Below are 25,719 nucleotides of genomic sequence, written 5' to 3' on the forward strand. Positions count from 1 at the left end.
TTCAGATACAGATTTCAAACTTTATTTGATCTAGTATTTTTAGTTAGTCATGGCTAAAGAATGTTTCACTCAGATCCTTTTTTTTTTTCCTGAATAAAAATGCTTCTCACTGTGCCGTGCATATTTCCATAAAAGTTGGTAAGCTAATTTATGGCTTAAAAAAGAAAATAAAGTTCTATATTTAATATATGAGTACTTTTTACAGTGGAAATTGGTGGTGGACAGTATTAAATGACTCTGGTGTGGAAATACGCAGGTGGTCATTAGTGGCTGACCGTGAGTTTACTGAAGATTTTGATATTAATTTTCTCTGCAAGCAGGACTATATGTAAATCTAACTCTCTTCCCAAATCCACTTAAATTGATGATAACATATGAACAACTGCATGCATATGAGGTTCACTGTCTTCTCACTCCTCTAGGGAATATATTGTTTGCCTCATTGTAAAACTGTATTTTGACTACTCTTTTACCTAATTTCTCTACTGCAAAAGTACTATTGTCTTTCTACTACTCCTAAAGAGTGTATGGGACAGGATACTAAAATTCTGGAACAAAAGTGGTACAAAAGGAATCACATGTCTGCCTGACTATGTGTATTAAGCAGAAATGAAGACCTTACAGCAAAAGCAGTAAAGTTCTAAAGAGCATATACTTTTTTTTTTTAATGATTGGCTTTTTCACTTCTGATAATAGTATGTTTCAAAAATATACTCATCTTTCCTCTGAAAAGATGCAAGAATCATTTAGTGAAAATATTTTAGAGGAAATTACTTCATTTTCAATTCACAGATTCATGATTCGTACCTCTCTAAAACTCTAATTTTAATCATTTTATAGTTTGGAGAAGGATGTTTCTCCTTTTAGCACAAAATGAGTTTAAACTGACTTTCACTAGAGAAAAAACATGCCACTTAAAGTCACCCACTGAAGAAAATGAAGTCCAAACGCCCAAGAAATGTTTACTTAGTTTTTAACACCTACCATACTTCAAATACTGTCTTGGTCCTCTTTTATGTATTGTTGATCTTCAGAAGTTAAAGAAAAAAAAAAAAACTCTCTCAATTCAGTAACTTCATGTTGAGAGAATTTTATTTAACAATGAGAGTATCTGAAGATGTGAATTGGTAAAAAGAATGTCATGCTTAAGTCAGAATTCCTTATCTGCTACTAAAACCCCAGAGAGCAGCAGGTATTAATCTTGCCGCATTTGAATAATGTTCCCATTTTATCTATTTTGTAGTACCCCCTTTAAGCACCCATTGAGCTTGCTAGCTTCTCTCCAGCTCAGAAAACCATAGCAACCTCAGTCCTCACTTCTCCAACTCAGGATAGAGTTCAAGTTGTTCCCCTCCAGCCCTCTTGCCATCAAACGCAAGGGAAACCCTGACCACCGACTAGGTGTCCAAAGACTTTCACGTCCTAGAAGAAGGGGGAAGGGACACACACACACACACACACACACACACACACACTCTCTCTCTCTCTCTCTCTCTCTCTCTCTCTCTCTCTCTCTCCTGCGTCGTTTAATTGGGAGCGAGAAGAGAAAGTAGCAACTGAAAAGGTAAACACTTTTAGAGTTCTTTTGATTGTTCAGGAGAGCATCTCCGAGTGTTTGGGGACCGTCGGTTGGGCCGCCGCGCACTGGCCCCCACCTCCCCCCCCCCAACCCCGCGCCACTCCCCAAGGTAGGTCCCTGTCTTTATCACATTATTCCTAAAGCTTGCGGATTTTTCCTCCTTGTCCAGCTCGCGCGTTCCCACATGGGGGGTGGGGGAGGAGGAGGGGGGAGAGGCGGGGCGGGAAGGTAGCCTGGTCCCTGCACCTCGCAGCTCTCATTCGCCTCGCTCCGACTCGGGCGAAGTTCTCGCGCAGCCGGCTGGCCGCGGCCGTGGCCGGTCCGGGCGGGCGGCGGCGGCGGGTGCTCGGAGCCGGGCGGGGCGGCGGCGGCGGCGGCGGCGGCGGCGGCGGCGGCGCGGGGACGCGCGCTGTCTCTTTAAGGGAGCTCGGTCTGGGGTGGCGCTTTCCTCCGCGAAGGCTCCTTTGATATTAATAGTGTTGGTGTCTTGAAACTGACGTAATGCGCGGAGACTGAGGTCCTGACAAGCGATAACATTTCTGATAAAGACCCGATCTCACTGCAATCTTAAGCGTCCTCTTTTTTGGTGCTGCTCCTTTCTCCAGACCCCGCGTCCTCTCGATCGCTCTCTCGCCTTCCTAATTTTTTTTTTTTAAACAAAAAACAACACCCCCCCTCCCCTCTCCCACCCGGCACCCGGCACATCCTTGCTCTATTTCCTTTCTCTTTCTCTCGCTCTTTCTCTCTTTTTTTATAAGGGGGGGGAGGGAAGGGAAAGGGGGGGAGGCAGGAAAGACCTTTTTCTCCCCCCCCCCCAATAATCCAAGATCAACTCTGCAAACAACAGAAGACGGTTCATGGCTCTGGCCGCCGCGCCACCATCTTTCGGGCTGCCGAGGGTGTTCTTGACGATTAATCAACAGGTAAGGAGGGGAGGCCCGGGCGGGCCGCGGGGCCGGGGGCCGCGGGGGGTTCGGGGGGCGCGGGAGCCCCTCTGCCAGGCCCGGAGAGCCGCGACACGAGTGCTGCGCCCGCTCGTGTGTGCGCAAAATGTGGGCGATCGCAAGCGGGGAGCCCTGGGAATTAAAAGTGACTTTCTTTGGAAAAAAAAAAAAAAAAAAAAGCAGAGGGAGAGTGTGCAGAAAGCCAAGCGCAGGCTTCTCGGGTTTCACATGCATTTTCTTTCTTCCTTTTTTGCGCGTGTGATTTCTTTCTTTCTTTCTTCCTTTCTGCTCTCTTTTGCCCCCTTCCTCCCTTACTTTTGGTGGGTCGAAGGCATCTGAGTCTTAGAAACGAACGACTTCAAACTGCAGTAGCCCTTGGAGTCAGGAGGGTCAAGTTCAGCCGCCGGGGAGGAGGAAAAACAAATCCCCATTTGCCAAAAAAAGAAGTTTCAGTCCGGTGCCCCCTCCCCCTCGCAGCCCCACTCCCCCTCGCTGTCTCTTTCTGGCTGATTTTAATTCTCTCCTACCGGGCGCAGCGGAGGAGCTGGGGGCGGTAGGACCCGAGGGGCCGCCGCCGCCGCCGCCAGTTTTCTGGGGCTCCTGACAAGCGGGGAGCAGACTAGGCACCAGCATGCAGAGTAGTAAGTTGGGCGAACTCGGGAAGGTTGGGAGGGTCACAGAGAGGGGCCTTCGTGTGGTCCCCAAAGTGGGAAAACAGTACAGGACTGGCGTTGGCTTTGAAGAGTTTGTAAAGCCAGGCTTCAAACTTTTTTCCCTTAAAGGCCCAGCTGGGCTGTAGATGGAGGGTGTCGCATCCCCCGATGCACCCGCCTCTGCGCGGCTCAGGGCAGCTTGACCGAGGGGTCTGTGCCCTGCCCGTGCCATGTGGCAGGCCTTGCAGCCAGGGCGCTTCCGTAGGGGCTGAGGAAGGGGCAGACTTCCTCTGTGGTGAGGATGATGCGCCCTGTGTCGCGGGTCAGCGGACACTGGCCGGTGATTAAATGCCTGACAGCGGTGGGACATCCAGGCGGACGGGCGCTTCGCCTTCTGTCTAGTTCCTGTTTGGGTTCTAGAGAAACGCATCTTTGAAAGGCCAAGGCAAACACCGCTGTCCCTTCAAATAACTCCAGGATTATAGGACCCCATGAATAATTTGAGGGTGAGGCGGAGGTGGGAGCCCTTTGAAGTGCAAAGCTGTTTTTGTGGCTGGGAAAGCTTTTTTGTTAGTACCTGTGTGAGATGGTGGTGTTTCCCCTTTTCCCCAGGGAAGTCAGTAACTGTTTTATGGCCCTAAGACTCTAAAGCAATTTAAGTTAGCGGGCGAGAGGGACTGGTGGGTTTCTGAGGGAATCTTGGACGTCTTAAATTTTAGGTCTCGCTTTACTTCCTCATATCGTTTTAGGCCTCAGAATTGATACTATGAAAGTGAGTAAGAGCGATGGATCTTAATGATGAATCCAAATTATGGTAGCATATTCATCCTTATCCTATTTTGGAAAATCACAGCTAGAGTTTTAAGTGAGGTAAGTGAAGTGAGAAGCTTAGCGGAGAAGTTAAATCCAGCTAGGCCGATTCATTGAACTTTCATAGATTCATTGAACTTTTGTAAACGCACCAGGTGAACAGGAAAGGGTCTGAGAGCACAGCAAGTACAAAGGGAAAATACAGATAGGGCCTGAGACAAAATTACCAAGAAATGCTTACTCTAGGCCTGGTTGTTGGCTTAAAAATTTGATTGTTCAAAGCAAAAATAAAATAGGAAGCTTCCAGCCACCTCTTTCGAGTTCTCCAGCTCTTAAGTTAAAACCTATGGATCTTGCTGGCATTGTGTTACTTTTCCTGCCGGTTTTAGGAAAAGTTGATCATTTAGAAAAGTCTGCCAGAGTTAAAAATGCAAGGGGCAGCAAAGGAAAGTCATGCGGGCGGCCAGTTCTTGACGTGGACAAAATGAGAATGAAAGTTTCTGAGCTCACTGTTGTAAAGTTTCTTACATGCTACTCATTTGCTTAGGCCACTTTCTCAGATATTCCACCAGTTAATGTATAAAAGCAGACTAGCTCTAAAACGGTGTGGGCTTTTTCTCTTTCCCCAAGTATGCCAGGGTTGTGAATAAATACAGGGTTTGTATGGGAAGATGAATCGTTTCCTGTAAGTTATGATGCTGACAGGACAGTCTGGAAACGATACCAACATTTTGAGGATTTTTTTTTTTTTTTTACCTTTAAGTGAAAGTTTATTAATGACGTGCTTAATCTTAACAAGTCAAACATATCGTTCTTAGAGCTTCTCTGTCCTCAGATTTCATAACTTCCTTTTTAAGCTATACCCTTGGATGGAAACATCTCTAGATTCAGTTAAATATACAGGGCCACCAACGTGCTAAAGTTTGACAATTATTTCTGGATATTAGTAATGTGAAAATAAAACTCCTAAGAGGGAAACAGAGTTTTAGTGCCAACGTTATGACTTGATTTCTCTAAATGAGAGGCATTCCCTAGCTTCATTAATACTGTTGGGAAAGTATTATTTACAATCGGCGAGTTGACGTTTATGGCTTCCTGATATATCTGTTATATGTTAGGATATGTGTGTGTAGAATACTTTTCCACTCATAGTAACAAAGTCGGACCCTCTCCAAATAAGTGGTGGAACACGGCAAGTTCCTCACAAAAAAGTTAGTCACTCTTGAATTTTAGACGCTGCAAGGGTCTTTGCTGCTTTTTAGACTTTGTCCTTTGTCTCTTAAAGGTAACATTAAAAGGAGAAAAATGTCATAAGTAGCTGGGAAGTCTGACTTGGTTTTAGAGCTCAGCATTTTAAAGAGTAGGATTTTGTAAAATCTTCTACATACTTGCTTAAAAATAGGTTAGAATCAGTATGTGTGCTAGTCATAAGTGAGTTACACATGGCCCTACCATATTTTCAGTATTATTTTTACTTTTCTTTTAAGTCACATACCACTCCTGAGTTTCCTCTGATTTCCACAGGGTAGGTCTCACTAACACACACAAGGAAATCTTCATTCATAAGGAAAAGCTTCAAAGCAGGGAAATGAATTCATCTGTGGAAAAGCTGCTTTTTAAGATTCTAGTATTTCAGTGATGTTTCTATTATTATTATTGTTATTATTTTTGATGTGTGTGTGTGTGTCTGTGTCTTGTGGGGAGGGAGGGAGGGAGAGAGAGAGAGAGAGCGAGAGAGCGAGCGCGCGAGAGAGAAGAAATACAGACTACGGTTTGCAATTAACGACCTGCACATTTGTACTAAATACACAGGGTGATAAGTTTTAATAAACTCTTGTCTTACCTTCTTTGTTGAAGTAAATAAACATTACTGAAAGTTTTCAAAGGGCTTGCAGCAAATTGTTTTTGAGGTAGAACTTTATTTTGAATTTGACATGAGCACAGATATTGATAACAGGCCTTTAAATTTTTTTTATAATACATGTATGTAAAAATTTTTTTCCTTCAATACCCCTTTTGATAGCAAACAATAATGTAACAACACTATACTATTGTGTATAAAACAAAACAGACTTTAAGAAAGTTAGGGGCAGGTGTTTATAATTGATTTAAAGGGAAAATTATTACTTTTGTAAAAAGTGATGCACTTAAAATAAAATGACCGGTGCACATTAAAACATATTCTTATTAAGATACTCTGTGGTGTAAAATGCAGCCATTCACCCAACAGGCTGACAACTTTCCACTTGGTATTTGCCTTTGCTTAATTTAGTCTCCGCAGGACAGCTAGTGTGGTAGTCTGCATCTGTTTTTGGCAGGCATAGAAAACTATAAACTCAGACAGTTTTGTCTCAAATACTGCAGCTCACAAGTTACAATCAATTTGATAAAAACAGGCAAGTTTTATGGACTTGCTTTCTGTTGTTCATCCTCGGTCAAGCTTTCAGGTAACAGAGGGTTCTTTCTCTTCCCCTCTTTTGCTGGTTATAAGTACTAATAGCCTTGATAACTAATTCTGAGTCTTGTTTACTCATTTAGCTTCCTTAATTATGGCTGATTGAAATTTGGGGAAATTAATGACAGCATGTCTAGACTTGGTTTTACTTTGATTGTCTATCTATGTGATAACATAGATAGACATATTCTATATTCATCTTTTGATACCACCATACAGAAAGAAGTGAATTCTTTGTTACTATTCTAGTTATGATTTATGGAATTGTAGGGTCCCTCTTAGATAAAATATGAAGCAACTCTTACAGCTTTTGTCAAGTAGAAATTTAGTCTGATTCTCTCAAGGCACTTGTAATCATCATGGATAGAGAATACTAACGCACTTTGCAGTTCTTTATGTTGAAACAATTGAGAACAGTTTTTTATAATTGTCAAAATTATTTACCTCCGAAAAGCTTTAACCAGTAGATTAAAGTAAATATGTTAAAATACCAAGTGGTATTTTATACACTGTTCAGTAGCAAACAGTTTTGCGGAGGGAGGGAATAACCACTTTTAAAAATTTATCCTCGGGTGTAAGTGGGTCTTAAGCCGTTTGTTTATTTGTATAGGATATTCTATTAATTATATATGGCCTATCACTCAGTGGTTCTCAGATCCCTGGGAACCAAATTCGTTGGCCTTTGATTTGGTTCTCTGATGGATATAATAATGTAGAACTTGGTTTAGGTTAGAAAGAGAGCTTTGGGTTTACGGAAACCCCTTTGCTGCATTTGCAGAAGGATCTATGGATGAAAATGATCTAAATTGTTAAGAGTGAGTTAGATGAAGAAGCCTGGCTGGTCACTGCAGCTGTAGTAGCTGTTATGGTAGCAATGTCTACTTTTTGTCGTTAAACTTTTTTCTTTTCCGAAGAGCACAAATCCAGGCAGCAAAATGAAGATGAAATTATCTATGTACTTCACATTTGAAGCATCAGTGGAAATCATTTTCTGATTCAAAGTTATGATCGAAATACAAATAAACATCAAAACACCCCAAAGAAAGACACGAAGGATATGCTTTTTATTCCTAAGTATGTTTCACTAAAAATAAGAAAGAAAACTTTTAATTTTTAAAATGTTTCTAGCTCTTTAAAAACCTGCAGTAAATACTTTACAAGTGGCTAGACACCTTCCCTGGTGGTTTAGTTTATACAAGCAGGAAACTTTCTCTCTTACTCTTTCTCTCTCTCTTTCTTGTTTTCTTTAAACCAACTGACGTAATGCCAAACTTTTCTTTAAAAGAACAGACAGAAGTAATTGGTAGCTTTTAACTTTTAATAATGTTCTGGATTGGTTTTAGTGGCCAAAATGCCATTTAAAAAAAAAAAAAAAAAGTTCAAGTAAGAACGGGCTTGTGGCCTGAGGAAGAAAGGCTCTGTTGATGCAGTTATTTTTATTCTGTTTTTCAATCTGTTATTAAAAATCTTTCCTGCTGAGCCCTGCTGGATTTCTCCAATTGCTCTCTGTGATGGCTGGTGCATTTCAGGTTACCGTAACTTAAACAGTTTTTGGGTTTTGGGGAGAGTGGGTATTTGTGTTGCGTTATTTCTTTCTTATTTGGGGAAAAAAAACCATTTGTTTTTGTTTCATTTGACATGAATTAATTAAGATTATCAATGGCGACAGGTCAATGAATACGTTTATATAAAGAACGCTACACCTGTTAGCAAGAGTCTGAAATGTGGAAGTTTAATTGTGACATTAATCATTTTTATGTGCAGAGGAAGGAAAATAGATGAAACTCTACAAAAATACATTTTTAGATCAAAAGCGTTAATTTTAAGGGTCATTTTGTTTCTGTGGGCCGCCCTTTTTGCTCACAAATTTAGATGATAGTTTTTAACCCTATTATCACACAGTGTTTTTAGTTTCCTTTTTTTTTTTTTTTTTTAATAGTCATTTTCTCTCTTCCTGGTCTTGTACAGGCAAACAGAACTTTCTCCAGTTAAGAGATAACTTGGTGATGTTGGTTGACATCAGGGCAACTTCAGAAGCTGGCAAGTAGGAAAATCTTTTCAGAGAGCAAAAAGATTTGTGCCAGTTTTTCCATCCTTGGAGAAAGACGTTCCACCCAGAAATGGGGCCCTGTGCCCCATTTGGTGGGCCAGAACTGACTATCGACATTTCTGGTAGGAATTGTTCGGAAGGTTTAAATCTTATGGTTACTTGTCTTGGTTTAAATCTTACAGTTACTTGTCTTGGACTTTGCGTTTAACACCAAATTTGTTCTGAGGGTTTTTGTTTTTGTTCTGTTTTCCTTTTACACAGAGTGTGTTTTAGAAATAATATATACTGAAAATTAGGTATCATACAGAGACCTTAAAATGTCTTTTAAGGCATTAGTAATTATCATGAAAAGCATTCCGTATATTCAGGGAAGTAGAAGTGTTCCCTGCGTGGAAATTTGATGGTTTTGATTTACCTTACGTTTTTCTCATTTTTTCTTGTGAGAACTACAGATTTCAGTTCAAATCAGAGGCATTTTTTCTCTGCTAACCACTCTTTTACATAAGGATGTGTCAGGAAAAACTGTAGGAACTTAAGCTATAACTTGTTCGCATCAGCATAGAGAGAGTATCTTAGAGTGAGTCTTGATTTATGTTTTACAAAGTTTTCAAACAGGAATTTCAGGTGATGGGTCTCTCCGTCACTACGTTTTTATTGAATGAATATTGGTTTATTACTGCAAAACTGAGGGAACAGTAATAAAGTTTGGTGAGAAGAGAAAAAAAAGGAAGAGAGAGGTGTTCAGAGCCGCAGTCCTTTAATATCAGTAGTTTGTTTACTGTTCAGTGGTGGGGAGGGGTTGGAGAGGCTTTGTGGAAGATGATACCAAAAAAAAAAAAAAAATCCATCAATTGCGCATAGGATCCCCTCCCCTTAAGGTTTACTTAAACAATATGTTTCGGTTTTGCCTCAAGCCATTCCGCACCACTTCTGCTCCAAGAATCCACCACTATCTTGGTTCCTGAGCAATTAAGGATGACCCTTTCTGTTATATAATGAACTGCAGTATTGTTTGAACAAAGGTAATGTATTTTGATTTGTGTGATATTCTGGTAACTAGTAGTAGGATGTCTGTAGTATGAGAGGAAATCTAGCATTGTGAATGCTTGCAAATGGTTGATGTATCCACGGTATGTTTAAATTACTGCTGATATGTGTGCAGCGCTGTTGCAGGTATGTGTAATGTATGTAGTATTTGTGGATGGACGATAACGTAGGTACACCTTGATGGTGGAATCCACTTTGCTAAACAATTAATTCTACGCTTTAAAACATAAATCTTTTAAGGAGCTACATGACCTACTTTATAAAGTCTCAAAGTTTGAAATGCGTTTGGAGTTTAAACATAATGAAGCCATCATGATCATAATACTTATACCTACGCTCAATTTACTAAGAAATTTAAGAAATGACAAAAAAACTGTACGTCAAAATGCCACCTTGCAGTGTATTCTGAGAAATGCTTCTGCAGATAATTTTTTTTAAATCCCAAATTTCTGTTGAGAGGAGCAGTTAAGTGACAGTGCTGTTTCTGAATATATCTTTTTAATGGATAGCACTTTATAGTTTACGATTCTATCATCTTAAAACGTTATGTAGAAATAATATGGAACATGTAAAGACTTTGTACTATGATCCAATGCGTTTATCCCTAGGGTGAGGGATTCTGTGCGTCACCCAAATGTGATGCTATTTGCCAGGCTTGTAATACTGGTTTGAGGGTTGCTGTATGTCCTATTTCATCAAGCAACACAATACAACAACTTTGGTATCTAGGTAATTGACAGTCAAAATACGTTCTGGAAAATACTTTTAATTAAGTCAGAAGTTAACTATATATTCAGTTTATTTAACATGAATAAACAAGTGACTCACTGTCAGCTATTTAAGCCTTCTATTATAGACAGTGTTAGAGGGAAATATACAAGTGCCCATAGTTTATTTTCTGATTCTTTTTTCCTTTATTTAATGGGAGCACGTTTCTCTTTTTTGCATTTATAATTTCTTTATCTGTTAATTATTTGTATCCATGATAGTGAGTAGTATGGTATTATAAAGAATAATAAACATATTTATATTTCCTAATATATATGTCCCAAGCTTGAAAAAGGATTAATATTACATTATTAAATTATTAGAGTAACCAAGAATGAACCCAGTAGAGGATGATAGATATACCACAACTGCTATTTAGACATTAAATGTATTTTAGCTGTAGAAAAAGGAGAGGAAAAAAGATTTTTGCCTCAAAATTTTTTTTCACTTGTAGAATTTGGACAGAATTTATGAAACTTACAAATCAAACATTTTTTACTATAACGTGTTTCTTGCTTAGATTCTACAATATGACTTTCAGTGAATCCTTGTGAATCAGTATTTCTGTTTCGCCTTATAGAAGCATGTATTATATCTGAGATCAGATACAGCTATAAATAGTGTAAATCTATACGGCAGACGTTAGTTTGTGGAATCTAATTTCTCTATTACATGATACACTTCATGTGTAAAGGGATCAAGCATTACTAATCTATTTTAGCTTTATTGTTTTCTCTGAGCTATGCACAAGTGTAGCATATGAATTAGTGGCTTCATATGAACTATGTACATGTACATGCCCATGTCTGTATTTTCACTCATATAGAATGTTTTCGCATTACAGGCACCGAATGGAATTTTAACATAGTACATATTTTTTTTGAAATGACTTTAGTCTTTGTAATATCCATTTTAATTACTTAATGCATCCCAACACCTATCTGAGGATTAATTTAATTAGAATTTTGGTTCTGAAATGAGAGTGAGAGTGGCAAAACAAATTAAAACCAACTTCTACTTGTGACTTCTTTGTGATGTCAGTATCCACACATCTTTAGCTCTGAAAGATGTAGAAAGAAATACATCAGCCTGTTTTTTCTTTCAATACTATTAAGTAGCTCCGAACATATAAAAGTTCTTAGAAGAGATTTTGGCATTTGTTTCTGCTTTACTTTTTGATACCATTAAATATTTTTGAGAAGAGAATCTAGCTTGTTTTAATTTTTTAAAATACCATTCAACTGATGAAAGTTAAGACTGGTTTTATATATATATATATATATATATATAAAACTTTTAATCAAGGCCCGTGTTATTAAATTTTCTCAATATATATTAGTCTGATTGTTAAATAATTAATAGCTCTTCACCAGTTATTTATAGATATATCTTTGAGATTGTTTAAAATCATATATTTTTCTGTATTTGGCTGCTAAATTTTTATGTTAATAAATTGATTAAATTATAAATTGAAAAAACACAAACGATTATGTTTAATACTGTCTTTAACTTATTTTTGGAAGTATTTTTTTTAAAGATTATTGCAAATTTTACTCCTCAGGTTTGCCAACTTAGGTACGTTTTAGAAGCTAACTTTAGGTACAAGTGGCCAGTGTAAGCAGTAACACATTTAAGTAATGAGTAATATGAAACCTCATTTTTCCTGTAATTTACAAGCAGATAGTAAGGAGATGTTTCTCTTTTGTATTTAGAATGAATTTGCATTGCATTCATTGGATGCAAGATGTGGTAAATTACTTTATGAAGCTTGCTGTCATCTAAACCTCAATTACAATAAACTCTTTATTTTACTCTCTGTCCCATCACTGTTTATTCTACTTTTAAATGTCTCCTTCTTAAGACAATTTATGTTGTTGAAAGAGTGTCCTCATTATTTACATTTTACTTTTCCTTTGTACTTTGATAAGCTTTAAATAAGAAAGCTGTCAGTCAAGATTTCAGGCCAGTAGTAAAAATCATAAAGTACACATTTTATGTGTAAATGTTTGTGTATGATCTTGCATGTTCACTTTGTCAAAACATTCAACTCTTTAGCATTCCCCATATTTGTGTACACTCTGTACACACCTGTCTTGTACTTTTTACTCCCAGGATAGTTCAGTGTTCATTGTTAACATCTAATTATGTGTATACATGCTTGTCTCACTCCCTGAATAATTCCATTGGCAGTAATAAAAATTAAAAAGTGAGACCAGTGATGATTCGAAATGGAAAATAGGGGGGTAGATATGAGCATAAGCAGATTTCCCTCCTTTTTGTTTTTCCCATTTTCGGTTCCTAGTTAAAAAGATTTATGTATGTGTATCTGAACAGAAGAGGGATTTGGATACTGCACAATCCATTATAACATAAGGAACTGTTGCTGTGTATGGCTTTACTTATTTATATATTTTTGACACGGAAAACTCTGACCTCTTTGCCTGTGGTACTTGGGAATTTTAGATAAACCCCACTGGGATCCCACTCATCAGTTCTGGCTTTGCGTGACAAAAAGCATCCTCCAGCTTCTGGTGTGCTACTGTGCTGTTTCCCTTCAGGAGTGGAAGCCCTGTAAGTTAATTTGGCATTTGAAAGCACAGCTAGAATTTTTCCTTTTTGAAAATCCTCTGGATGGTTTTCAGAGGAGTAAGCAGAGATCATGGGCAGCGTGATGTTGTTCATCTCAGGATGCTAAAGAAAATTATGCTGAGAGCAAGCATGCTTCCTCTGGATTATTCTGCCATGCTTTAGTACCTTTTTTTTTCCCTCTTTGGGATCTAATATTTCAGGTTTTGGAGGAGGGAGGATTTCTCCTTTCAGTGGAAAAATGTGCCAGCTCTAGGATTTGTACTTCCATTTCTTTATAATATTTATATTTTTAGGGAGAGAGGCATGAGAAGAAGAACTTCTATACTGTAAAATAATAATTTGATTTTATTGTTTGCTCTTGAGCAGCCCTTTGCCATTCCATTTCTATGAGAAAATGCATCCAATGAAATTAAATAAAGTTGTGGTATAATTTTGCAACAATTCTAAGCACCAACTGTGACATATTTCTGGCAAAAAAATTAAGGCAATTTTAGATACTCAGTGCTTCCACCAAACTCTGTATTCCAAGTTTATAAATATGAATTTGATCGTTTGATCACGGATGATGCTTGAAATGAACGTATCTTGATTCAGGGAAGAGAGTACTTAAATTATGCTCACCATCAATGTGCTTTAGATTTGCGAGAAATAGAATGCCAAGCATCATGCTTTCAGCCCTTTGAGATCTTTAGGAAAGAGTTTTACTTGTTTATGGTAGCTTATATTCAATAACATCGAGCACAGACTGTTTATCATATTTGTGCCTTGAGCTGTAGTGAAGTTGAGTAAATGATTGTATTTCCATCAAGGTTTGGGGAGTAATGAACGCTTAGTAGCCATCTGCCATGGATGGTTCTGAGGTTTGGAATTTGTAACTGATTTTTAGGAGCTACGGCGTAAGTCTAAAATAGGTGGAAATACTCAGTGATCTCCTTTTATAAAAGTCAGTTCTGTCTTTAACGTCTAGGAAAATATAGCGGTGAATATTTGCTTTTTGTATGTTTTGTCTCCAAGCAGAGGAAACTGACAGTTTTATGTTTTAAGTGCCGAAAGTTGTTCTTGGCCATGCACCCCCTGAGTTAATCACTGAGATGTTAACTTGATTTTCTGTCTTTAAAAAGTTTTCAAATTTTAAAGCACAGTACGCTTCCATTATTTCCAAATTGACATCCTGTGTTCTGGATTGGTTTTTAGAGAAATGTTCTCCAAATTCTCTTGAATTGCTTTAAGTCCATTGATTTTGAAATACTGAGTTTTGCTTTTTTAAGCTTTTCAGAAAGGAGAGGAAATACTTCATCTTTTGAGACTTTTCTTATTGTAGAACCCTTTTTATCTCCCATAAAATTCAAATTAATTTTGCATTCATTTTTTTATTCTTGTGTGTGTGTTATCTTTTCAGAAACTCATTTTGAGGCATCAGAAATTGATTAGTGATTTGAGCTTCCCTTCCATACCTACCTGTGATAAGATATTTTGGCCATTTCTAAGGAGTCACTACGGAGAAATCCTTTCTTATGTCGTTTGCACAGTTTTATTTTTACTTCAAACAAGAGTGGTATTCGAAAAGCATATATTTATTCCTTGAGGTTAATTGCAAAAATTATGAACAGTATAAAATAACATGACATTTAGTTGTTTCTCATTTGCGTCTGAGGCAATTTGTATCTAAAAATTTGATTGAAGGAAAAAGAAAAGAAATTTCAACCAGCTTTGAAATCAGTGTAAGATAGTCCTACGGAATTTTCCAAAATTAGTAAGAAAATGTGAAATATCTTCAATGCACAGGGTTAAAATTAAACTGCATATATAGTGGATACTTCAACCTGACATATTTTACTGTAAAACTGTTTTAGTATAAAGAAAAATTCCTCTGGTTTTGCCTGTATTTTACTTTTTTGCAAACTGCTTTGCTTAAAATGATTGGCATCCTTAAATTATAGTTTTGTGTAAAACAAATAAGGCTGCTACTCTAAAGAAGCAGCGGCTCTGCACATTCATCTTAAAGACTATTTTGAAATATTTTCATTTGGAACAAGTGCATCAAGCCCTAAATAAATAGGTACCAAATTGCAAACTAGTATCCCAAACACATCACCCAGCTATTCACTGAAAGTGGGACTGGCTCTGAGAAAGCACATTATTTCCATTCGCAGTGTAGTGTTTTTAACAGCATTTTGGTGTCTCCACTGGTAGAAACGTGGACATTTCAACCAACCACCTCCTTGTTTGGTTCCCGTGACGTCAGGTGAACATTTTGCCAGAACTTTTGGTCCGGTGTAATCAAACCGTGTTATGGAATTAGGCTAATATGACGATTTCAGATCATGTTTAATGTGTTATTTTGAAAAGATATTTTTTAAAAATTCACCTATTTGTAATATAATGGAACAGCCTGGGCAGTGTTTTTAGATTTGGTTCCAAGCCTCTAGCCACAGATCAAGAAAGACAAAATTCCACAGATATTTCTTCTTTTCCTAATGTAGGAGAAAATGGGGCTTATTTGCATAAACACTTTTGTAGAAATTGTTGGTCAACTTTATTTCGACCAAAGATGACTGTATAAAATTGAAGCAAACTTACTGAGCCTGACAATATTGTGCATTTTAGTTCCTTAGGTAACATGGATAAAACCATGTACAAAAGGAAACTAAGAAAAGAATAAATTCATCTCCTGTTGGAGGTTAGATGTAGAGTGAACTGCTTAGTCTCTGAATTTTCTTAGCTCTGTGCCCCATTTCCTTGGCTGGTGGGTACATTTCATCATGTGCATGAGTGTACAGTGTTCTGCTTCCTGCATACATGTGCACATGTGGATCTATTCTTAAGAGTCTTTTAACACTTTTTTTGTTGAGGAAAAGCAGACCGTGGCCAAGGAAACACTTCTTTCCTCAATGGCTGAACTTCCCTTGAATGGTCAGTTTTGTATCTGCTGCTCAAGTTTAAATTTTGTTTCTTTGTTCTTCTTTAATTCAGGTATTGTTCAGAGTGACCATAGGATCCTGTTTTATTTTGAGTGATAGAAGGGGCATGACCTCTATCCATTTGAGCAGACTCATCTTATTTTACAAAGGAGAAAAGTGACAACTGAATTTCCCATGATCACACAGCTAGTTAAATAAAGGACTGAACTAGAATTCGTGTCTGGTCACCATCCTCATTTATATCTATAACACTAAATAATTTTGACATTTGTTGAGGAAATCTGCCTGATACTTGCTGTTCATTCATCTTTATTTTTCCTTTTGTAGATGGATGGGAGAATAGAATTAGAATATCACTTAGTATGCATTGGGGAATTGATGATCATATAATAAGTCAGTTGGTATATTCCATATTATTTCTCTATCAATATCTTATGAAGATATGGGAATCAAATATTTAGTCTAGAAGTTACCCTGGAAGGTTAAAACGTTACTGCAGAAAATCTAAGCTTAATGTCTCTTTCACACACCTGAGCAATAGATGCCTCTTTGGGTTCACATACATAAAATCCAGTTGGTCTGAAGAATTGGTTATAAAATGATCATTAATAAGAATTTAACTTTGTATTATTATTCTCCTTTTAACTTAAAATGCCTCCAACATTTATCTATTTTGAGACCAGTTTTAAAAAAAGCAATCCATTTGAATTAAGGATTTTTTTTACCTTCCAAGAAACTGAGAAACTGGACTTTTCTTTACTCGTAACACCTATAAGCCCCTTGGCAGGTTGAAAACTACAGACAATATCTGTGAGATTAGGCCTGAAATGTGCAATAAGTTATTAAAATGTGGTTGAGAAACCATTTGTGGCATTTTACGTAGACTCCTCAGCATTTATAAAAACAAATTAACAAAAGAATAATGAAGGAACCTCATTTATTTTAAATGCTTTTCTTATCCTGTCTTTTGAATGATAAATTTCAACCTACATGTAGTGAAAATGAACTATTTTAAAATATATATTTAATCTATATTTTTTAGCATTTCTTTAACATTCCATTTTTATCTATGACGCCGCTGTACAATATGGATGCAATTGACATTTCTTTATTGGTTGTAGTTAAGCTAATTTTAATCATTTAATCTATTGCATTGGAAAAACGGGGAAAAAAATCTGTCTTTTTAGACATCTGAGGTATTTCATGTAAATTTCTTGTTTCTTTTTAGCTTTCAGTCCTAATAGCTATATTATATAATTTAAAATGTTAATGCAGCTCCCCCATCAGTGAAATTTGTGATTTATACCCCCCCCCATGCCACCATTTCCATTTCTGTTTTAAAGAATTGTGGTGAATGCCATGCAGAAGGGTATTGGACCCAAGACATCCCCAAACTCTTTCAAAAGACAGCTTCAGAAGTGGCTTTGGAAAGCAGGAGGAGGTGTGTCCACCGCTGAAATGGGCTGGTTTGATCCAGGGTCTGTATTTGAACCCGCATGTTCAGTTGCAAGGTGAAGATACCTGTTGGTTTGGCTTTTGTTTGTCTGGGTTTTCCTCTGTTTCTTAGCCAGAGGGCAGACTTTTTTTTTTTTTTTCTTTTAAATATGGTTGTTTTGTTGCTTCAATGTTTCTTTCAGGTGAAAACACTTTATAAATGGCTGGATAGTTATTCCTGTAAAAGGATATAGTTTGCTTATGGAAGATTATCATATTCAGTTAGTTAGAGAGGAATGGAATGATCTTTAACATTAAAAAGCAGTTCTTCCAAAATGGATTAAGGAACCATTTTGACTGTTAGGCTGATCATCCTACAGAGCGAACGTCTCTTTCTTGGTGTAGTGAGCATACTATACAGAGCCAGGCTGAAAACTTCCATTGTTATTATATAAATATCTTGGACTTTTCCCCTTCTCTTCCTCTGGCTATTATTTCTTTATATAGGTTTTTCTTTTTACTTTTTTTTTTTTTTTTTTGCCCCAGCTGTAAATTACAGTTTAACATCCAATGTATACCTAATCGAACCATAGGAAACACTATCAGTGCCTGTCTCGCCCTCGTCTGTCTTTTTATTTATTTATTTATTTTATCTATTTATTTTTGGCTGCTTTGGGTCTCCGTTGCTGCACAGGGCTTTCTCTAGTTGCAGCGAGTGGGGGCTACTCTTCGTTGCGGTATGCGGGCTTCTCATTGCGGTGGCTTCTCTTGTGGAGCACGGGCTCTAGGCGCATGGGCTTCAGTAGTTGTAGCACGCGGGCTCAGTAGTTGTGGCACGTGGGCCCTAGAGCACATGGGCTTCAGTAGTTGTGGCACATGGGCTCAGTTGTCGTGGCTCGTGGGCTCTAGAGCGCAGGCTCAGTAGTTGTGGCACACGGGCTTAGTTGCTCCGCGGCATGTGGGATCTTCCCGGACCAGGGCTTCAACCCGTGTCCCCTGCATTGGCAGGTGGATTCTTAACCACTGCACCACCAGGGAAGCCCTCGCCCTAGTCTTTCTTAATGATTTTCTTAATGTTATTTTGGAATTTATTTTTCTACTTGATTCTTTCCCTTATATTCCAGCTATCTGTTTTTCTCCTTTGACTTTAGGAGAGTGGAACTTTATCCTGTATTCTTGGCATTGCAGACCAAAATAAATTTAAAGTGGTTCTTACTCTGAGCTTTGTTTATCAGAAAGTACTTTTTTGTTGGCTTTTAAGACAGATCAAATCCAGATAAGGTTTAAATGAGTTTTTTGTATTTCATTTTTTCTTTCCACTTATTAAGGGATTTGCTTTCCTGATAAATCAGTATACATTTAATTTTATTTTATTCCCCCTGAATCAAAACTATTCTCCCTGAATATATTCACTTACTTTTGGTAAACGCCTTCTCAAACAACTCTAAACCATTTTATACTTGTTCTCACAGCACGTATTTGTGAACAAAAACTGTCCTGGATGTTTTATAGAAGGTAGTTAAATGGCATTTATCTTCTGCTCTTTTGGATTATAATCCAATTGCAGTTCTTGGAATCTAGGAAAAGTTCAGTTGCAATTGTAGAGCTAATGTATGGTTACTGAAGCTGAGAGATAGGTTATGGTTCAAGCACTGTACTGATTTTAGGTAACAGTCGGCAAATAATGAAGATAGTTCCCTTGACAGTTTAGAAAAATACAAGGTAAAATGAAACAAAAGGCTACTTTTTATTTATTTCCAGATGGATTCCATCTTGTACTTGGCAGCACAAAGTCAAAATGCAGCTCTTTGAGGTTTATTAATTAGAATGTTTCTAAGCCAGATATGGAATCCCATCTCCTTTTTCAGATAAAAGGTAAACATACTCATATATAAAAATCACTTTAGAGGGGGAAAATATTGAAAGCCTGAATCTGGGGCTCTTTTCATGTACATCTCCATGACTCCTCCATTTGTGGACACTGCTATACTGAGGGCACCAGTGGCCTCATGGCAGCCAAGCCCAATGGTCTTTCCATCCGACTGCACCACTTAAATGAATTGGATGCTGCCAACCACTCTCTTGAGTATCTCTCTTGGCTTGGCCTCCGAGGCACTGAATCCCTGCTACACTCGTTCTAGTCTGTGCTTGACTTTCCTCTTAATCTCTGCAATTTTCCTTGAGGATTATATGCTTTCACCTTTTGATCTGAATGAAATCATTCCAGTGCCTTATCTCTAGACCCAAGTTGACTCTGAGTTTGGGTTTATCAACTGTTTATCATCATTAGCTTGGCATGCGCGACCCTAAACTCTGCTCCCAGTTTACCAGTTCCATCTTTACAATACCATGTGTTTTATCCTTAAAGTAGTATTGAGTTCCAGAACATGGCCAAACCTACCTTCCTTCATGTTCTCCCCTCTCTGAAATGCCTTTCTTTCAACCAGGCTTAACTATAGGAATTCTACCTATTCCTCAGATGTTGACTTTTGTATTTCTTCTTCCTGAAGCCTTTCCATTTCCACTCATTTAGATTTAAACATCCTTGCCCTATGCTCTCACTTATTTATGGCTTTAGTATAGCCCATACCAGAATCCACTTGGCGTTGCAAGTGTGAGGAGAGTAAAAAGCATACCCAATTTCTGTTCTTTTTACAATGCCTTGGATACAGTGGGTTCTCAAACATGTTGTATTACATTGGCACTTAGGAGAAGTACACTTTGGCCAGAAGAGCATAAGACTTTTAGGGGTTGAGAAAATTGTGAAATTGGATTGTCAGGTTTCAGAGAGGAAAAGGATTATCTGATGTTGCATACTTGATAGACATTTTTTGAAGTCTGCCCTAATGTATTGTTCCCAAAGTGTCATACTGCTGGTTACAACTTATGTTGTATTTTGCACTGTGGTTTCAAATTCTGTCTTTTACTGATTAATGTCCTTGAACCAAGTGTGACGGGGTCAGTGAAACCGAGGCAAAGGGAGGCCCAAATACATTTGCGAACCGTAAAAAAATGAAAACCCACACCACCTTGTTGCCCTTTATTGATATTACAGTTGAGGTACCACAAAGTAATCAAAGATGCAAATTGATGAATGATGTACCCTTAAAATATGAGGGATAACAATATTAGCCTCTACGGTCATGAGTCGGGAATGTATGGTTTTAACTTCCATTTGTTGAATATTTGTCAGCCAGATGCTGTGTTCTGGTTTATGTATTGGCTTCATGGTGAAAGTTACCTGTAAGTGGTTGATACTTGGATGCTAAGTGGGCAAGGATGATTAGACCTTCAGAAGATCTAACGAGGGTATTGATGAGTAGGGCTTGTCAGGAGCTGAGCAGAGCCATAAGTAAGGCTGCTTTGGGAAGTTCAGGTTTATGGCAGTGAGAGGATATTGAACCCCTCTTTTCTCTTTTTATTTATGGCTGCATTGGGTCTTCGTTGCTGTTTGCGGTCTCTCTCTAGTTGCAGAGAGCAGGGGCCACTCCTCATTGTGGTACGCAGGCTTCTCATCACGGTGGGCTCTCTTGTTGCGGAGCATGGGCTCCAGTTGCGTGGGCTCTAGTAGTTGTGGCCCACGGGCCCAGTTGCTCCGCGGCATGTGGGATCTTCCCGGACCAGGGATCGAACCCGTGTCCCCTGCATTGGCAGGCGGATTCCCAACCACTGCGCCTCCAGGGAAGCCCCTCTTCGCTCTTTTTAATATACATGTCTCCTTTAGAGATGGCCAATAAAGTGATAACGAAATAATAGCTGCTGAGACATTTCTCATGTTGAAATAAGAGTGTCTGAGACTTCTTTGAATACTTGAGTTTTACTAATCACTTTAATTTCATCTTAAAAGCCAAGGAACAAGTTCTGAAGCTTTTTTTTTTTATATATAAGACCATACCCTTGGCCTTCTGTCTGTAGTTTTTTCTTTTTTAAACTAAAAAACTTGCTTTTATGCGAGAATTGGGAAGTCCCTTTGATTTCATGTGTGAATCTGTTAAGCACTTAAATATTCTTTTAAGCAGCTTTGGGAAAGTATTAAGACTTGCTATTATTGTGTATTCCCAAATCTGCATGGACCTGGAGCCATGAAGGCGAAATCAAGGAGAGGATCTATTTGATGAATTTCTTTACTTCTTGGACAGCTCATTACTTGTAGGACTGGTATTTGTCTATTTCTTCCTCAATAACAAAACATTCCAAAGCTTCCTAGAAACCGTAGCTAATTGCATCTTTCAAACATAGTTTTCTGATGTCACCTTGTGTCTATCAGCAACTTTAAAAATCTTTTTGAAGGAGATAGTTGGAGATTTAAAAGTAATATCTGTCTGAGATTTACAAACTATTTAGGTGACAGGAGAAAGCGTTTCCTCGAAGAGTACACTCTAGTTGATGAGTAGGGGCTTTTAAATCTTCTGTACTTTTCCACAACTGAAGGGGTGCATACTTTTGGTTGAAAGTGAGTAGGCGAAACTTAGTCCTGCTGTTTTGGTAGTCTTGGTGGTTTAGAAATCTCTTTATTGCAGTTTTATAATCCCTGACATGACTGTCCAGCTCTCGTGTCTGCTAAATACAGAAATAGAGGAAGGAAATGTATGTTTTGGCTCCATTAAAATGGAGCTTATCAGACTGTATGTAGGAGGAGTGGACTTTGTTGAAGATGCCTCTGTTTGCCAGCTGGATAGCATGTGCACTGGGCGAGTTTCCTGTCTGCTAAAGCCGTGTGCTGCCCTTTAATGATGGGAGGGAGCACAGTATTAAATGGGTCGTAGTGTTTTCACTTGTGAAAATCAGGGTGCAGAGGGAATGCAGACTTTGCCCAGAGGCTGGCCACAGTTTGCATAGAAACGAGTGACTCGAATGTACAACTGATTTGGCGGGTGCGTGGCGAGCACTGATCACTAAAAAAGAAACGAGAGCCACCACCGGCCACAGGTGAGCTAGCTTTTGCAGGGGAAAGGCTGCATCCCAAGAGGTTAGTTTTCCATTAGGGGCCACCTGCGAATGATGATAATGGTTCACAGTTGTCGAGCACTGCTGGAGTGGCTTGTCTCCACTTGAGACAGGAACTGCTGTCATCCCCATTTCTCAGGGAAGTTTAATCAATTGCTTAGGCTACAACAGGGAGCAGTCACAGCATCAGGATTTGAACCCAGGCAGTCTAGCTGGAGCGCTCAGGCTTGGTCAGTTCTACTTTATTTCTCATCTGCGGTGAGCACGGATTTGAGATGCTGTATGTTCCGGGGGTTTCAAACACTAGGTGACTGTCATATCAGCAGTGTTCCATTCGGCTTTCTACTTAAGCCCTAATCTACCTTTGTTTATTGTCTGAGAGATAAAACCATCGCCTTTCTATATAAGACATTTTAAGTCTGGATTTCGTCATAATTCATGTTCAACTTGCATTCTTTCTATAGCGATAGCTGTAATCTCCCGTTAAAAAATCTATATTAGTCTAAGTGACTGCCTCTTCTTGGCTCCATTACAGCAAAAAGGCTGTGATCAGCAAACTCTTGTAGGGGGAAGTTGTTGATTGACGTGGGGCTGTGGTGCTGTCCTGGAAATCCTCTGGGCTTTGTGTTTCTTAAATTATTTGCACTCCTGGGTAACTGCCCCTGCACCAGATGGGGTCTTGACAGCGTGGCTTTCTGGCTCGGCTTCTGTTTGTTACAAACACATAAAAAGCAAAGGTTGGATTGGGTGAGACATACAGATAAACAAACAAAACCTTTCGTCATCTAAATATCAGCCGATTTGTCTCTGTTGGATTAATAAAAAAAAGTAATTTATATTTTATGAATGAGCTTTAAAGCCCCAGTGTGTTTTGGTGGTTAGTACGGTCCCAGAATTAGAAGCCAAGAGTAAAACTGTCTTCTTATTTTGAAGGAGAACTAAAAAAATCAGAACCGCAGATCAGTAACAAGAATAGGATTCCATTTTCTTGCAAGGGCTTCTCAAGAAGCTCGAGTCAGAGTGAATCGCTGGTGTCTGGGAAGGAGGCTGCTTACTGTCAGGGGCCCTGCCTTTGAAGCTGCAGCGACCGACCCGAGCTTTGGGTGTGTCGGTGGCGCTCGCTGTCCCCTGCGCCCCGGGGCCGCTGCAGCCACGCGTGCTCTCCACCGGGCTGTGGGCGTGTAGTCGCAGGAAGTCCTACGGAAGCAGCCGCGCTCGCCGTCCGGCTTCCTCGCCCGCTTCCCGGTGCGCGGAGCTCCCCGCCGCGCCGCTTCCCCATCGCCCTCCCTGCGCCCTGACTGCACGGGGACCCGCGTCCTGCCCGCCCGCCGCCCGCCGCCCGCCTCCCGCTCGGCCTTCCTCGCGTTCCTCCTCGTGCATCTCCCGCCTCCTTGCCCTTCTCCGCACTTTCCAACTTGGTTTCCTCTCTCCACGAACTCTTTCTCCTATCTGGATTTCTCCTTTGCTTCCTCTTCTTCTGCTGCCCCTCTTGGATGTGACGCTCACATTTCACTTGCTTCTGCCTGCCGATCCCCAGATGGGTTTTTCAAACCCTCACTCCGCTTTAGATCTTCGGATTCACCTGTGATCAGTGTACCTGTGCAATTGACATGGAGAGACAGTCGCCAGTGGAGATAACTGAAGTTCTCGTTTTTCATGAGTTGAAAAAAAAAGAAAACGATTATGAGCCTTTCAATCAGTTACATACTTTCTCATACAGAGTTTTCAAGGAGCTGCTTAAACCTCTGTTTAAGCATACTCATTTTGAAGTACGTGTACTTACACAGACCTTCTCGAGTAGATGGAGGGATTGGATCTCCTGTATTCTCAGTCAGAAAGCTATGAATAAAATGAACACAAGAAAGTCATATGCACCAAATCACAATTCAGGTTATAATTTAGTAGTCTTCATAAGCACATGAAGCCTTTTTGGAGTGCCAGAGGCTTCTGTTTTATTTTTGGTGTTCTGGGAATTGAGGCCTTTATATTTTTCTTGAATTACAAATTTGGAGACAGTTGCTCTACATGGATCCCTATCAAGTTTTATCCCTCTCTACATTATCAAGTTTATTTTTAAATTAATTCTTTTTCGGGCCATGCTTTTTATATCCTTTCTGTTTCCTTTTCTGGAAGCCCCTATTATTATGGCCATATCATGAAACATCAGTACTTTTAGTAAACTTGCTCTTAAATTCCCTACTGCAAGAGATATTTAGTAAGGATTGAACTTTATTGATTCATATAATTTATATCCATTTGCTTTATTTTTGCCTTGATGGTTCCAGTATGCCTGACATGAAGAAAATAGTTGATATATAGCTGGATCTGAGGGGTCCATTTTAACTTGTAGATGATAGGATTTCTATCTTGATGCCTTGGTTAATTTTAAAATTTTTTTTAAAAAAGGAAACTTAGATCCTCCTTTTTAACTTGTAACAAATTAACTTCTAGTATTGAGTTCCATAGGGAGAGTAATGTAAGTTGATATCGTAAATTGATTTCATAAGACAGTATGGAACTCAAGATGTTTGAAAAAAAGTTGACCCTTAAATATGTGAAGTGATTTTAATACAACACATCTTTTAAAAGTCATACGTCACAAAGAAAATGATAATCTTACGATAAAAATGTCAACACCTACTAAACCCAATTATTAGTAGGCCCTGTTCTGTCCTCAAAATTCTTAACTGAATAATAACCCTCTTAAAACAAAGTACTGAAATCCCAGCACAAGGAGGACTGGTTCTTATACACAAATAATAAAGACTGAGTCTACCATACATTCTTCTTATTGTTGGAACCACTATTCCTGGAGTTTAAGAGGTATTTATTACTTTAGCGGTCATAAACATGCGTCACAGTATGTTTCAACCTTTTTGGTTTTGGTGTTTTGGTTTGTTTTTTTTTTTGTCTTTTTCTATTATCTGAGGACTTTGTCCTCTTTCCAAGCTTATTTGTTCACCAGCTATGTAGAAAACAAAATAAAGACGTTTCAGCCATCTCAGGGCCATCTGATTGTCTGGAATAGGTTTATGTCCAGCTGTGTTCGGAAGATCCATAGGTGGTAGCTGTGTTTTCTTATCTGTGGAGTGGCTTTGTTGGAATAAAATCAGATTTAGAGTAAGTCTCTAACATCTCTAGTTTACAGCCTCCCCATCTATAGGCTGTGAGTAATATTACTTGGGCTCAGGTTGTGTGGCGAGGGGAAGAGTCAATTTAAATAATACATGTAGGGCTTCCCTGGTGGCGCAGTGGTTGAGAGTCCGCCTGCCGATGCAGGGGACACGGGTTCGTGCCCAGTCCGGGAAGATCCCCCATGTCGCGGAGCGGCTGGGCCCGTGAGCCATGGCCGCTGAGCCTGCGCGTCTGGAGCCTGTGCTCCGCAGCGGGAGAGGCCCCAATGGTGAGAGGCCCGCGTACCGCAAAATAAAATAATAATAATAATAATACATGTAGAACGGTTTCGGTGAATGCCGAAGGGCTGTATGAATATTTATTATTATAATAATTATTATCATTCTG

The 25,719-nt window shown here is 39.0% G+C and overlaps 1 protein-coding gene across 17 annotated transcripts in view; it reads left to right on the forward strand.

Annotated features, from left to right (window-relative positions):
• The first annotated feature begins 1,545 nt into the window (after positions 1-1,545).
• Positions 1,546-25,719, forward strand: part of TRPS1 (transcriptional repressor GATA binding 1) — a 253,008-nt gene continuing 228,834 nt past the window's right edge. For 4 of the 17 annotated variants that reach the window (XM_067711445.1, XM_067711438.1, XM_067711451.1 and 1 more), the window contains exon 1: positions 2,016-2,502. Coding sequence is in view for 1 of the 17 variants with exons in the window: in XM_067711452.1 (XP_067567553.1) it covers positions 3,155-3,164 (10 nt within the window). In the remaining 16 variants the exon portion in view is untranslated. Of the gene's footprint in view, positions 1,565-2,015; positions 2,503-2,774; positions 3,165-3,925; positions 4,047-6,401; positions 6,434-8,409; positions 8,614-9,405; positions 9,514-25,719 lie in introns of those variants that run through there. The other 13 variants (XM_067711444.1, XM_067711446.1, XM_067711454.1 and 10 more) reach the window with 9 other exon arrangements.

The sequence above is a fragment of the Pseudorca crassidens genome, chromosome 17 (genome assembly GCF_039906515.1).
Source record: "Pseudorca crassidens isolate mPseCra1 chromosome 17, mPseCra1.hap1, whole genome shotgun sequence".
In the NCBI taxonomy this organism is placed as follows: Eukaryota; Metazoa; Chordata; class Mammalia; order Artiodactyla; family Delphinidae; genus Pseudorca; species Pseudorca crassidens.